General features: G+C 62.4%; 1 protein-coding gene across 1 annotated transcript; it reads left to right on the top strand.

Annotated features, from left to right (window-relative positions):
• Positions 1–771: 771 nt before the first annotated feature.
• SPINDOC (spindlin interactor and repressor of chromatin binding) lies at positions 772–6,306 on the top strand. The gene is made up of 8 exons (XM_077821645.1): positions 772–843; positions 2,865–3,051; positions 3,194–3,454; positions 3,716–3,829; positions 3,943–4,089; positions 4,248–4,367; positions 4,742–4,885; positions 5,135–6,306. Exons 1-8 carry the CDS (start codon positions 772–774, stop codon positions 5,575–5,577), a joined length of 1,488 nt encoding a protein of 495 aa, XP_077677771.1. The 3' UTR covers positions 5,578–6,306.
• Positions 6,307–11,840: the final 5,534 nt, after the last annotated feature.

Below are 11,840 nucleotides of genomic sequence, written 5' to 3'. Positions count from 1 at the left end.
CCAGTGCCATCCCCACACTGTCTCACTGCTCCCACGCCCATCCACTGCAGAATCCCCCATACGTGTGCTGGGGGTGGGGTTCTGCCCCCATGGAATCCTGTCCCTTATAAAATTCCCTCCCCCTCCTCTTTCCTGAGGGGCACGATTCAGTCCCTGCAGAATTCCCCTTCGCTTTGCTCGGGGGAGCCCAGCACATATAAATCCCCCACCACCACCACAGTGCCCAGGAGGTTGGGATCAGCCCCTATGGAATCCCCATCCCTTATAGAATTCCCTCTCCTTTTTCCTGTCCCCCGGAAGTGGGGCTCAGCCGCTATACTATCCCCTCTCCTATAGAATCCCCTTCCTGTGCTCAGGGAACGGGACTCAACCCCTGCAGAATGCCCTCCCTTTCCCTATGTCCGTGAGGCTGGGCTCAATCCCTTCCCTTCTCTGTGCCGGGGCTGGGCCTCTGCCTGCCCCTATAGAATGCTCCCCTATAGACCAGTCCCCATCCCTGTCCCCACATAGCGGGGCTCAGGCCCTACAATCCCCGCCCTTCCCCTCCCACATCCTGCAATCCCCCCTCTCGGCCGGTAAGTGGCGCCCGTCCCAGCCCCTTCCCCCGGCTCCTCTTATTCCTTCCCGTATCCACGCGCTGATTGGCCGGCGCTGAAGGAGGCGGAGCTTAGGACGGCTGGTTTCTCACGATTGGCTGTGCGCAATGGAGGGAGCCCCAAGCTAGGAGAGCCGGGACAATGAGACCATAGAGAGGGAGGTTGTGGGGGCTGGATGGGAGGTGGGTGGTGCCGCTCCCTTTGCGAAACTCTATGGTGCCGGGCCCGGGAGCAGCAGCGCGAGCCGGTGAATGGGGAGGGGTCGCCAGGATGGATCCGGCAGCGAGGGGAGGGGCTGGGATCCGGTGGTGGGAGGGGGCTGGGATCCAGCGGGGAGCCTGGGGGAGGGGCTGAGATGTAGGGGGGGTGCGGGTGGCGCTGGGGGCTGGGATCTAATGGGGGTGCTGTGGGGCTGGGATCAAGCGGGGGTGTGGGTCACACTGGGGAGGAAGGAGGGGCTGGGATCGGAGATGCTGGAACAATTTGTATAGTGGGGGGTGCTCAGAGCCATTGAATCAAACTATAAACCCTGTATATGATGGAAACTACTTCAATCCATGGGCTGCTACCAAGCCCCCCTAGCTCCCGCACCGATGGCTGGGATCCGGTGGGTGTGTGGGCCACACTGGGGAAGAAGTAGGGGCTGGGATCCAGTGGAAGGAATGGGTCACATGGGGGGAGGGGCTGGGATCCAGTGGAAGGCATGGGTCATACTGGGGAGGAAGAAGGTGATGGCCTCAGGATCCAGTGGATGGTGTGGATCACTCTGGGGGGCTGGGATCCAATATAGGAAGAGTTCCACAGCAGCAGGGTTTATAATGGGATCATTGGGATTCAGTGGGGTGGCCCTGTGGAAGGAGAATTAGGGGGCTGAGCAGACTGTTATGGGACCATTGGGGTCCAGGTGGGGACTAGGTTATGCTGGAGGGGAGAGTGGATTACAGAAGAAGGCTGGACTGCAATAGGGGGTGTCATTGTGCATGGATTGGGGGCAGGAGGCCTGACCCATAGAAGGATCAGTGGGGTCTCTATTCCTGCAGGGTGGGGTGCAGGTTGGTCTGCTGTTCTGTGGGCCCCTCTTCCATAGCAAAGGATGTCTGGTTATTAATCAGCCCCTGTGCCATGCTCCCCAAGGTGGCTGTATCTTCTTACTGGTGCATTGGTTATAAACCTCTTTGGAATCTTTTGCAATCTGGGGTGTCCATCTTGGAATCTTTCAGCCAGTGGGTCAGGATTCCGGGATTCCCTCCCTGGCTCTGGGAGAGGATCACTGCCTCTTTAACCCCCCTGTAGCTGGTGCCTTAAAGCCCCCCCACAGGCTCCAGTGGGAGTGACCCCCCCTTCCTTTTTCCTGATGCTGGAAGGTCCTGCTACCATCCCATGTGGGGCAGCCACAAGGCAGCACGCAGAAGGGGAGGGAGGGGCAACTGGGCTCCCAGGGTCACTGGAGAGTCTGGGAAGGAGAGGATCTGGGGGTGATCCCAGGGTCAAAGGGGAGGGGAGCACTTGGGAAGGAAGGGCTCCAACCGTCATTGCCACTGACAGTTCCTGGGGGAGAGGGGCACTCCCAAGAGCAGGGGAATTGAAAAGGAGAGGGCTTCGGAGGGGACGCCCAGGATTATGGGGGTCTGGGAAGAAGGGGAGGTTTCCAGGGTCAGTGGGGAAAGAAGGTTGGGAATGAAGTGTCCGGGATATAGGTGCTAGAGCTGGGGGTGCTGCCGCACCCCCTGGCTTGAAGAAATTTCCATAGGGTTTACAATTTGGTTCAATGACTCTCAGCACCCCCACTATACAAATTGTTCCAGCACCCCAAGTCCAGGGGACAGGGAGAGGGCTCACAGGGATTGGGGGGCGGGTCCTAGGGACATAGTTCCCAGAGTAGAAAAGTTGTGGATCCAGGCCCCTGGCCTGAGAGAGGCAAGACACCAGGTCTTTTGGGGGTTCCCTGCCACAGTGACCTGACTGGGGATGGGGTTGTCCCATAGCTAGGACTCTACCTCCCACAGGAGAGCACAAAGGGGCTGTTGCTAGGCCTGAGTGGCTAGAGATAAGAAGGGGGTGGGGTGGCCTTGAGCTGGGGGGGGGGTAGTGAAGGAGATGGCAAGGTGGGGGTGGGGGAGCTCTGCCCAAGGTCAGCCAGCAGGGAGGAAGGGGCTCTGAGCTCCTGGATTCTCTTCCTAGGTCTGGGAGGGAAGTGGGGTCTAATGATTAGAGTGGGGTGGGGTCTCCTGAGTGCCCTGACTAACGCCCTCCCCACATTGTGCCTAGCTCTGCCCAGGCCCAGCCATGGAGGTGAAGGCAGAGGTGCCCCGGCTGGAGTACATCGCCGTCTCGCTGAAGTGCGAGGCAGAGGAACCTGTGCCAATTGCAGCCTGTGCCCGGCTCTGTGCCCCCCTGGGCGACCTCGCCCCCGGGGTCAAGCTGGAGGAGGCTGACAAGGACCCTCTAGACAGAGGTATGGACTGTCCAGCCAGGACTCTGGGTTCTAGCCCCTGCTCTGGGAGGGAAGCGGGGTCTAGTGGTGAGAGCTAAGGGGGCTGGGTGCCAAGGACTCCTGGGTTCTCGCTCCCCTGAGTACATTTTGTCTTCCTGGCTAGGGGGAGCACCAGCAGAGGCAGGGCCTGGTAGGGCCTGGCAGCAGGAGTACTTAGTGGGAGACTGCCCGGGGCGCGGCGGGGCCGTGTGCATGGTCTGTGGCACCTTCCTGGGCACCTGTGGGCCGAGCGCTGCCCGGGAACACGTTCTGCAGCACCACGCCCACTCATTGGGCCTCAGCCCGGAGGAGAAGCGCAACATTCTGGAGGCCTGGAGCCAGGGGGGCAACCTGCCCGAGGGGGCACCCCCACCCTGCACCCCAGGTATGTCCCCCAGCCCCTCCTGCAGCAGGGGAGCCCAGGGCTGGGGTAGAAGGTGAGCTGTGGGTCAGCACTGAAGGGCACCAGCAGAGCTGGGGAGAGGAGGAGCCCAGGGCTGGGGTAGCAGGTGGCTGCAGGCCATGAGCCAGGGGCACCAGGAGAGCTGTGGTGGGGGAGGGAGCAGTGGGGCTATGGGTTGGGATCGAAGGGCACCAGCAGGGCTGGGGGTGATGCAGCCATCCCAGAATCTCACTCCCCCTCTAGGTCAGTACCATGGGGCCAGGGAACCAGCCGAGATTGAGGTTCTAATTGACCCAGAGGAGCAGACGGTGACCCGGAAACGTGGGCAGCCCAGAGGGCGCCCTGCCCCCCGCCCAGGTGAGTGCCAGGCCTGGGCGGGTGATGGGGGTCAGGGACCATGCTCAGCCGTGTGGGTGCCCATCCCCTTTGTTTCGGGGCTGCCTCTCGTGACACCAGGTGTCTTATCGCAGATGCTAGGGCCCTGGAGCCCGGGCAGCGCCCGCGGGGCCAGAGGAGACGACAGAGCGTGGGGCCTGTGGAGGGCATGGCGTTACCAGCCAGGGAGCGGAGGAGCAAACAGCTGAGTGAGGGACGGGACAGGGGCACCGTGAGTCCAGGTGAGTGGTGGGAGGGGAGAGGGAGCAGGATTCAATCCTGGGTTCAATTCCCGGGGAGGGGAGTGGGGTTTGTGGGTTAGAGCAGAGGAGCTGGGAGCCAGAACCTTGGTTCCTTCACAGTCCCTACCCCACCGTTACTGCTGTGTCTCTCCCCACAGGGACAACGTCCCCCTCAGAGGAGGCTGCCCCCAGCTCAGCGCCCCCCGAAATCCGCCTCTTCACTGACGGTTCTTTCCCAGCCGGATTCACGCTCAGGTTGTACTGCAGACCCCAGCCAGGTGAGGGCGCTGTAGGAAAGAGGGCATCCCCTGCGGCCACCTCCATTTCCCCCAGAGCAGAGCTGAAGGCAGGGTCCTCCACGTTGTCCTATCCCTCCAGGGTTTCAGTTGCATCCCAGTCCCCACAGATCACCCTCCAGGATCTCAGCTAGCTCCCAGCCCCAGATGCTGCCCCTTGCTGGTTCCCCTTGGCTGGAGGCCAGCTGAGTTCCCACCCACTGGTGACCCCATCCTGACCCAGGGGGAGACAAGGGGCAGGCACTCCCTTCCCAACCTACATGCCTTGGAAGAGCTGGGAAGGACACCCATGGTGGGTGGTGAAGGGAGAGGAGGTACAGCAACCCCTCCTCGCTGACCCCTCTCTCTGCCTGCAGCCTCTGGAGGGAGAGAAATAGGGAAGAATCCAAGCATCCAGGAACAGAAGAGCCCAGCGGACAGGGGCAAAACCCAGGCACTGGGGAAGAGACAGAAACAGCTGGGCAAAGCAGGAACCGTGAGACGGGGCTCAGGGAACTCAGGTGAGTGTGGCAAGGTGGCATAGTAGGGAGGGTTCCTAGTGGCCCACTAGGGTCCACCCCAGAGGCAGCTGCATCTTACTGCTGGACATGGGATCCCGGTATTAACAGCCCCCATACGCCCCACCCCAAAGGCAGCTGCATCTCAGTGCCAGGTGAGGGGTGCCTGTATAAACAGCCCCCACCCCAGAGTTAGCTGCTTTTCAGCGCTGGCTGCTGGTTCTCAGCATTAACCCTTTGCCCTCTCTGCAGTTGGCAGCTGCCCCGTCTCTGCGCTGCCCAGCCAGGATCTGAACCCAGGTGTCCCCCGCCTCCGCCGCAAGGGCTACTCTCACCATGGCATCACCCGGCGCCTCCGCCTGAGCCCCAGTGCCGTCCGCTGCACCCTGCAGAGCTGGCGGGCGCGGGGCAAGGCCCCACCAGCGCCCTCCCCACCCCAGGCCAAGCCCTTTGATCCGGCATGGCGCGCCGACTTCCTGATGGACTATGATGCTGGTGCTGGCACCATGGTGTGCATGGTCTGCGAGTACTCGCTGCTGCCTATTCGACTGGGCACCGTCATGCGCCACATCCGCCAGTGCCACGCCGAGACCCTGCACCTGCCTCGGGGTGTGCGCCGGGCCATCCGTGAGGTGTGGGAGACCCGGGGACCCGTCCCCGCTCCACCCCAGCACGGGGCGCTGCAGGGGGAATAGCGAGCCAGGGACCTGCCCCTGCTCCTCCCCAGCACGGGGCGCTGCAGGGGAAGGAGTGAGGCTGAGGGGGGAAGAGGGACCTGTCCCCGCTCCACCCCAGCATGGGGCGCTGCAGGGGGAATAGCGACCCAGGGACCTGCCCCCGTTCCACCCCAGCACGGGGCGCTGCAAGGGAAGGAGTGAGGCTGAGGGGGGAAGAGGGACCTGTCCCCGCTCCACCCCAGCACAGGGCACCACAGGGGAGGCTGCCCACATACTGCCTGGGGTGATCTGCAGGGGGGCAGGAGCATCTTCGGGGGTGAGGTAGGACGCTCCCGATCGACCCAGCTATACAGGGACACTGAGATGCACCCCCACCCTCCCCACTATAGGTGTCCCCCACTCTATGGAAATGGCCTTTGATCTCTGCCTCCTTTGTCCAGCATTCCCCCTCCACTTCCTGGGGGGATCCAGCGCCTCCTTGCCCCCTGGCACTGTTCCCCTCAACATACCTGTCCTTGTGCCCCCTGCCAGTGGGGGCAGGGAGCGCTGGGGCACAGTGCCAACTGGCCCTCCCCAAGCTGCATTATAGCCCCAGCTGCAGGGGGCAGCAAACCCCTGTCTCCCCCACTCCACCCATGCCTAGGCAGGGGTGTTATGAATGCCCCCTGCAGTTACCCAGAGCAGCCACACGAGGGCACGCCCACAGAATGTAAATAGAGCCAGGAGCAATAAATTATTTTTGATGAAGTCGAGTGGCATTTAATCCTTGAGGTGCCCTGACCCCACATCCTACGATCGGCTCCAGCCCCTCTCCTGGAGCAGAGAGGAGCCCTCAGTCCTGGGTGTTGCGGGTTGTTTGCTGCCCCCTGGGGGAGCTGGATTCCGACCCAGCTCAGGCACCGTCTTAGTGGCTGCAAGCCCCTTCAGTGCAGCCGGGTCATCACCAGGAAGGCTTGGGGCTGGAGCAGGATGGAGGTGGGCAGAGGCTGCTTGGGTGTGGGAAGGTGATGGGGGCAGGACTCGGGAGGGGGGTGGAATGGTGAGGTGGGGGGCAGTAGGCTGGGGTCACTGGGTGTCAGGCAGGCTTGGTACTCTCCTTGTTCGGGGTCCGCTTGGCCTGTGCCACGTCTCCTCCAAACTGGAGCCCAGCTGGGGGCTCCCATGGCCAAAGGAGGGGTCTATCTTGCTAACAGCCCTTTAGCAGCAGAACCACGCTTCCCCTGGCTGAGCTTCAGCGAAGCCCCACACAGGGCACATCCTGCATCTGTGGGGGCTGCCCCGTTGCCCCCCTTGTTCGCAGAAGTGTTGGGGGGGCTCCCATCCCTCCAGGCGAGGTCATACTGCAGGACGGTGGTGACCAGGGGGCGCCCTGCACCTGCTGAGTGACCCTTGGCTCCCACTCCCCAAGGGGAAGGGGTGTTTCCCATCCACTCCCCGTCTGCCAAACAACTTTGCTGCCCAATGCCCAGTGGGTCAGTCTGGGGCAATGCCCATAGCAAGCCCCCAATCCATGTGTGGATGCGCTGGCCCCCCTCTCAGATTCTCCTCCCCATGCCTGTCCCCCCAGTCCCAGATCTCCTGGGAGACCCTCTTCTACTGCTCCATTCCAGGCCCCCCCACATCGCAGATCCCCACCCTCCCAAGTGCTCCCCCACCCCCACCCAATTGAGCACATGGCAGCCTTGTTACAAAAACAAATCCACATTTAATAAATTATTCCTGGCCTCAATAAATAATGAAGACAAATTCCAAAGAGAAACAGCAGAGCCCCACCCCTCCAAGCTCCTACGCCTGGGGATGGAAGAGTCTCTTTAAATACAAAGCTCTGAGATCTGTGGGGAAAAGGGGGGAGCCCGATACGAGCCTCCACCCAGGGGATGAGGGGGCAGGGATTGTTGCACGCTCATGAGCCCCTGGCTGTGCAGCGCCCCCTAGCCAGCTGCCAGTGCAGGCCAGGGGGGTTGCATGCCTGGCTCTGGGGCAGACAGGGGTGTGGTTGTGTCAGGATGTGATTGTGGGAATGGGGAGAGCGGTGTTTGCAGGGGGGGAGCTTGTGAACATGTGTGTAATGGGGGCAGGGCAGGTGAGTGCATAGGGGGGCTTTGGTGAGTGGGTTCATGCACTCGCGTGGCTGCCCCTACATGTCTGTCCCACTACGTGCCCCGGGTGGGGCTCTGCCTTCCTCCAGGGGGGGCTGAGCCCTGTCTCGCCCCTGCTGCAGCCTTAGCTAACAGCTGGGCCTTACAGCTCAGCCAGCAGAAAGGCTCCAGCCTTAAGAGCCAGACCCTGTGGGTCCATCCCTGTGGTTGAAGCTCCAGCTGGGGTGTCAGGACACCGGAGACCTCATAAGGGCACAAGGGGGCACATGTCCATGGCTCAGGGGGGAGGTGTATGTATGGGGACTTTGTGGCCATGCATGCATGGCTCCTGGGGGGCGTGCCCAGGTCACAGGGGCTGTGGGCAGTATGTGTGCAGGGCTGCCTGAGAGGGGGTCTGGATGAGCGTGCATATGGAGGGAGGTGGGGATTGTGGGCAGTGCCTCTTTCTGTGCAGGGGGAGGGGTCCCTCTTTGCTGTCACCCCCCCAACAGAAACTGGCCCCATCCCTTAATTTTTGGCTCCCCCACACTCCCACCCACCCCTCATATCTGCACCATCTGTGGTGGGAGGGAGCCAAACTTAGCACTGGAAAGAAGAGGGAAGGGCTGGAAGACATTAAAATGGGGGAAGAGAAATTCCCCCTCCCCCAGATTTTGCAGGACCATTAACTCTAGCGGCCCCCCCATTTGGGGGAGGAGGGAGAAGAAAGGGTTAAAAGGCAAAAACTCCTATTGCATCTCAGATAAATAAGAAACACCCCCCTCCCCATAATTCTCCCCAGCCCCCACAAATCTCACCCTCCCTCCAGAGGAGGGCATTTTAAAGAGACAGTAACCAGCAGCCTCATGAAATGGACCAGCATGGTTCAAAAGCAAAGGAGGCCCCCCCCACTTTGGAGCCCCTCCCCAAGTCTTTAAAAATAAATATCCCCTAGTGGAAGACTATTCTGATTTACTAAATTGTATTGCCCTGGAGGGAGTGTGGGGGGGGGGGTATCTCTCCTACCCTGGGGGAAGAGACCTCCCCATCCAATGTGATCTCCTCCCGCCCATGTACACAGGAAAGGTGCTACTGTCACTTTAAGACATCAGTCAGTATAACAGGTTGTCGGTCAGGTATGGAGCAGCAGAGTCCAAAGAATATGGGGGGGGGCTATGGGGGCCCCCAAAACTCCATCTACTGTTGGTGCTGTGAATCAGTCTGGAAGAAAGTCTGTGATCATCCTGAGTTTTCAAAAAAAACTGCTAGTTTTGGGGGGGGCTGGCCTGTGTCCCCCCCAAATCCCTGTAGGGCCCCCCTTTCTCTGCAGCAGACTTCAGCAAAGCAGCATCCAGAGCGGAGAGGCCAAGGGAGCAACAGGCCATGGGGACCCCCAAAATATACACGCACACCCCAATAAATAGCAGGCAACAGCCCTCCCCACCGCACGCACACGCAGAGATTAGTCTTGGGGTAAAAACTGGCCCCTCTCCTCAGCCCTCTATCAACGGACACCTGGCAGCACATGGGGCACGGAGTGGGCAGGATGGGCATTGGGGCCCTGGTATCTGGCCCCCAGGCCTGGCCTGTTGGAAACCCGTCCGTCCATCCAGTTATTGCACACACTCCCTTTCCCTCCCCTCCCCTCCCCTCCCTGCCCTGAGATGGGTGGCCTGGCCCAGCTCAGGTCCCCCTTACACCTCGGTCTCCACCCCAGTGAGCTTGAGTTTGGGGGTGAGGATGCGGGGCGTGACCCCTGCGTTGAGATCCGTCTCGAACTCCAGCAGCTGCCCCATGAAGTTGAGGTTAGGCGAGATGATGGGGCGTTTGCCTTTGACGTACTTGTAGGCGTCGCTCATGGTCATCAGCGTGTGCTTCATCAGGTAGGCGATGACAATGGTGGCTGAGCGTGAGACGCCCGCCTGGCAGTGGATCAGCACGCCCTTCCCCCGCTGGTGTGCCTCCTCTGGGGGAAGGGGAGAGATGGGGGGTCAGCGCCTCTTACCTGCCCAGCCCTGTACACAGCCCTGCACCAAACCCCCTGCAGCCCCCATTATCCCCGGCACCAGCAGCCTAGCTACCATATCCTCTGCACCCCCAACCCCTGCATACCCCAACCCTCTACCCAATTCCCTGAACTCCTGACTCTGTTCTGAACCCCTAACCCTGCTACCCAATCCCTGCACCCCCACTATGCCCCGGCCCCCCAACCCCCTGCATACCCCAACCCTTCTACCCAATTCCCTGAACTCCTGACTCTGTCCTGAACCCCTAACCCTGCTACCCAATCCCTGCACCCCCACTATGCCCAGGCCCCCCAACCCCCTGCATACCCCAACCCTCTACCCAATTCCCTGAACTTCTGACTCTGTCCTGAACCCCTAACCCTGCTACCCAATCCCTGCACCCCCACTATGCCCCGGCCCCCCAACCCCCTGCATACTCCAACCCTTCTACCCAATTCCCTGAACTCCTGACTCTGTCCTGAACCCCTAACCCTGCTACCCAATCCCTGCACCCCCACTATGCCCCGGCCCCGCAACCCCCTGCATACTCCAACCCTTCTACCCAATTCCCTGAACTCCTGACTCTGTCCTGAACCCCTAACCCTGCTACCCAATCCCTGCACCCCCACTATGCCCCGGCCCCCCAACCCCCTGCATACTCCAACCCTTCTACCCAATCCTCTGAACCCCCCACTATGCCCTGCACCCTCAGTCCCCTGCATTCCCCCAGCCCTGCTGCACCCCCTCACGTGCTAGCCCATCTCCTCAGGGTGGGGAGTGGGCGCAGTGTTCTGAGGGGTGCAGCCTCCTGTCCCCAACCCCCTCTACTCCTGGGGACACTACCCCAGCCCCCCTCCCCACTTCCCAGGGCCCCCCTCCGGCCCCCCGTACCGATGAACTCAAAGGCCTCCTCGAAGTACTGGCGCAGGTCCTGGCGGCTGTTGTCCGTGGCAGGCAGGCGCTTGTAACGCAGGTGCCCGCTCTGTGCGTGGTAGAGGGGCAGGTGGGTGGTGACGTTCAGCACGTGGCCCACGTTGAGGCTCAGCATCCGCTCCAGGTCCTGCGCGTCGCGCTCGTTGCCCAGGAACAGGAAGGGCAGGATGGGACTCAGCTCGGCGCTCTCCAGGTCGGGGGTGAGGGGTGGGTCCCCGCCCACCCCCTCCAGGACCCCCCCAGCTTCCTCCAGCGGCTCTGACGGTGCCACTGCCACACTCCCTGCAGGCAACGGCTCAACATCTCAGGGGGCACATGGACCCACACCCAGACCTGCCCCCGGCCTGAACCCCCCAGCTCAGACCCCCCGGCCCGTGAACCCCCACACCCAGACCTGACCCCGGCCTGAACCCCCTCAAACTCAGACCCCCGGCCCGTGAACCCCCACACCCAGACCTGCCCCCGGCCTGAACCCCCCAACTCAGACCCCCGGCCCGTGAACCCCCACACCCAGACCTGCCCCCGGCCTGAACTCCCCCAATTCAGAACCCCGGCCCGTGAACCCCCACACCCAGACCTGCCCCCGGCCTGAACCCCCCAACTCAGAACCCCGGCCCGTGAACCCCCACACCCAGACCTGCCCCCGGCCTGAACCCCCCAACTCAGAACCCCGGCCCGTGAACCCCCACACCCAGACCTGCCCCCGGCCTGAACCCCCCCAAACTCAGAACCCCGGCCCGTGAACCCCCACACCCAGACCTGCCCCCGGCCTGAACCCCCCCAAACTCAGAACCCCGGCCCGTGAACCCCCACACCCAGACCTGCCCCCGGCCTGAACCCCCCAACTCAGACCTCCGGCCCGTGAACCCCCACACCCAGACCTGCCCCCGGCCTGAACCCCCCCAAACTCAGACCCCCGGCCCGTGAACCACCACACCCAGACCTGCCCCCGGCCTGAACCCCCCCAAACTCAGACCCCCGGCCCGTGAACCCCCACACCCAGACCTGCCCCCGGCCTGAACCCCCCCAACTCAGACCCCCGGCCCGTGAACCCCCACACCCAGACCTGACCCCGGCCTAAACCCCCAAACTCAGACCCCCGGCCCGTGAACCCCCACACCCAGACCTGACCCCGGCCTGAACCCTCCCCAACTCAGACCCCCGGCCCGTGAACCCCCACACCCAGACCTGCCCCCGGCCTGAACCCTCCCCAACTCAGACCCCCGGCCCGTGAACCCCCACACCCAGACCTGCCCCCGGCCTG

The sequence above is a fragment of the Eretmochelys imbricata genome, chromosome 7, assembly GCF_965152235.1.
Source record: "Eretmochelys imbricata isolate rEreImb1 chromosome 7, rEreImb1.hap1, whole genome shotgun sequence".
Classification (NCBI taxonomy): Eukaryota; Metazoa; Chordata; order Testudines; family Cheloniidae; genus Eretmochelys; species Eretmochelys imbricata.
Note: the sequence above shows the minus strand (reverse complement) of the source record. Positions and strands in the feature narration are given on the sequence as shown.

Coding starts and splice junctions, on each gene's coding strand:
- SPINDOC (XM_077821645.1), top strand. CDS start 772: ATGGGAGGTGGGTGGTGCCGCTCCCTTTGCGAAACTCTATGGTGCCGG. Junction 4,090..4,247: donor CAGGGGCACCGTGAGTCCAG/GTGAGTGGTGGG, acceptor CTCTCCCCACAG/GGACAACGTCCCCCTCAGAG. Junction 4,368..4,741: donor GTACTGCAGACCCCAGCCAG/GTGAGGGCGCTG, acceptor CTCTGCCTGCAG/CCTCTGGAGGGAGAGAAATA.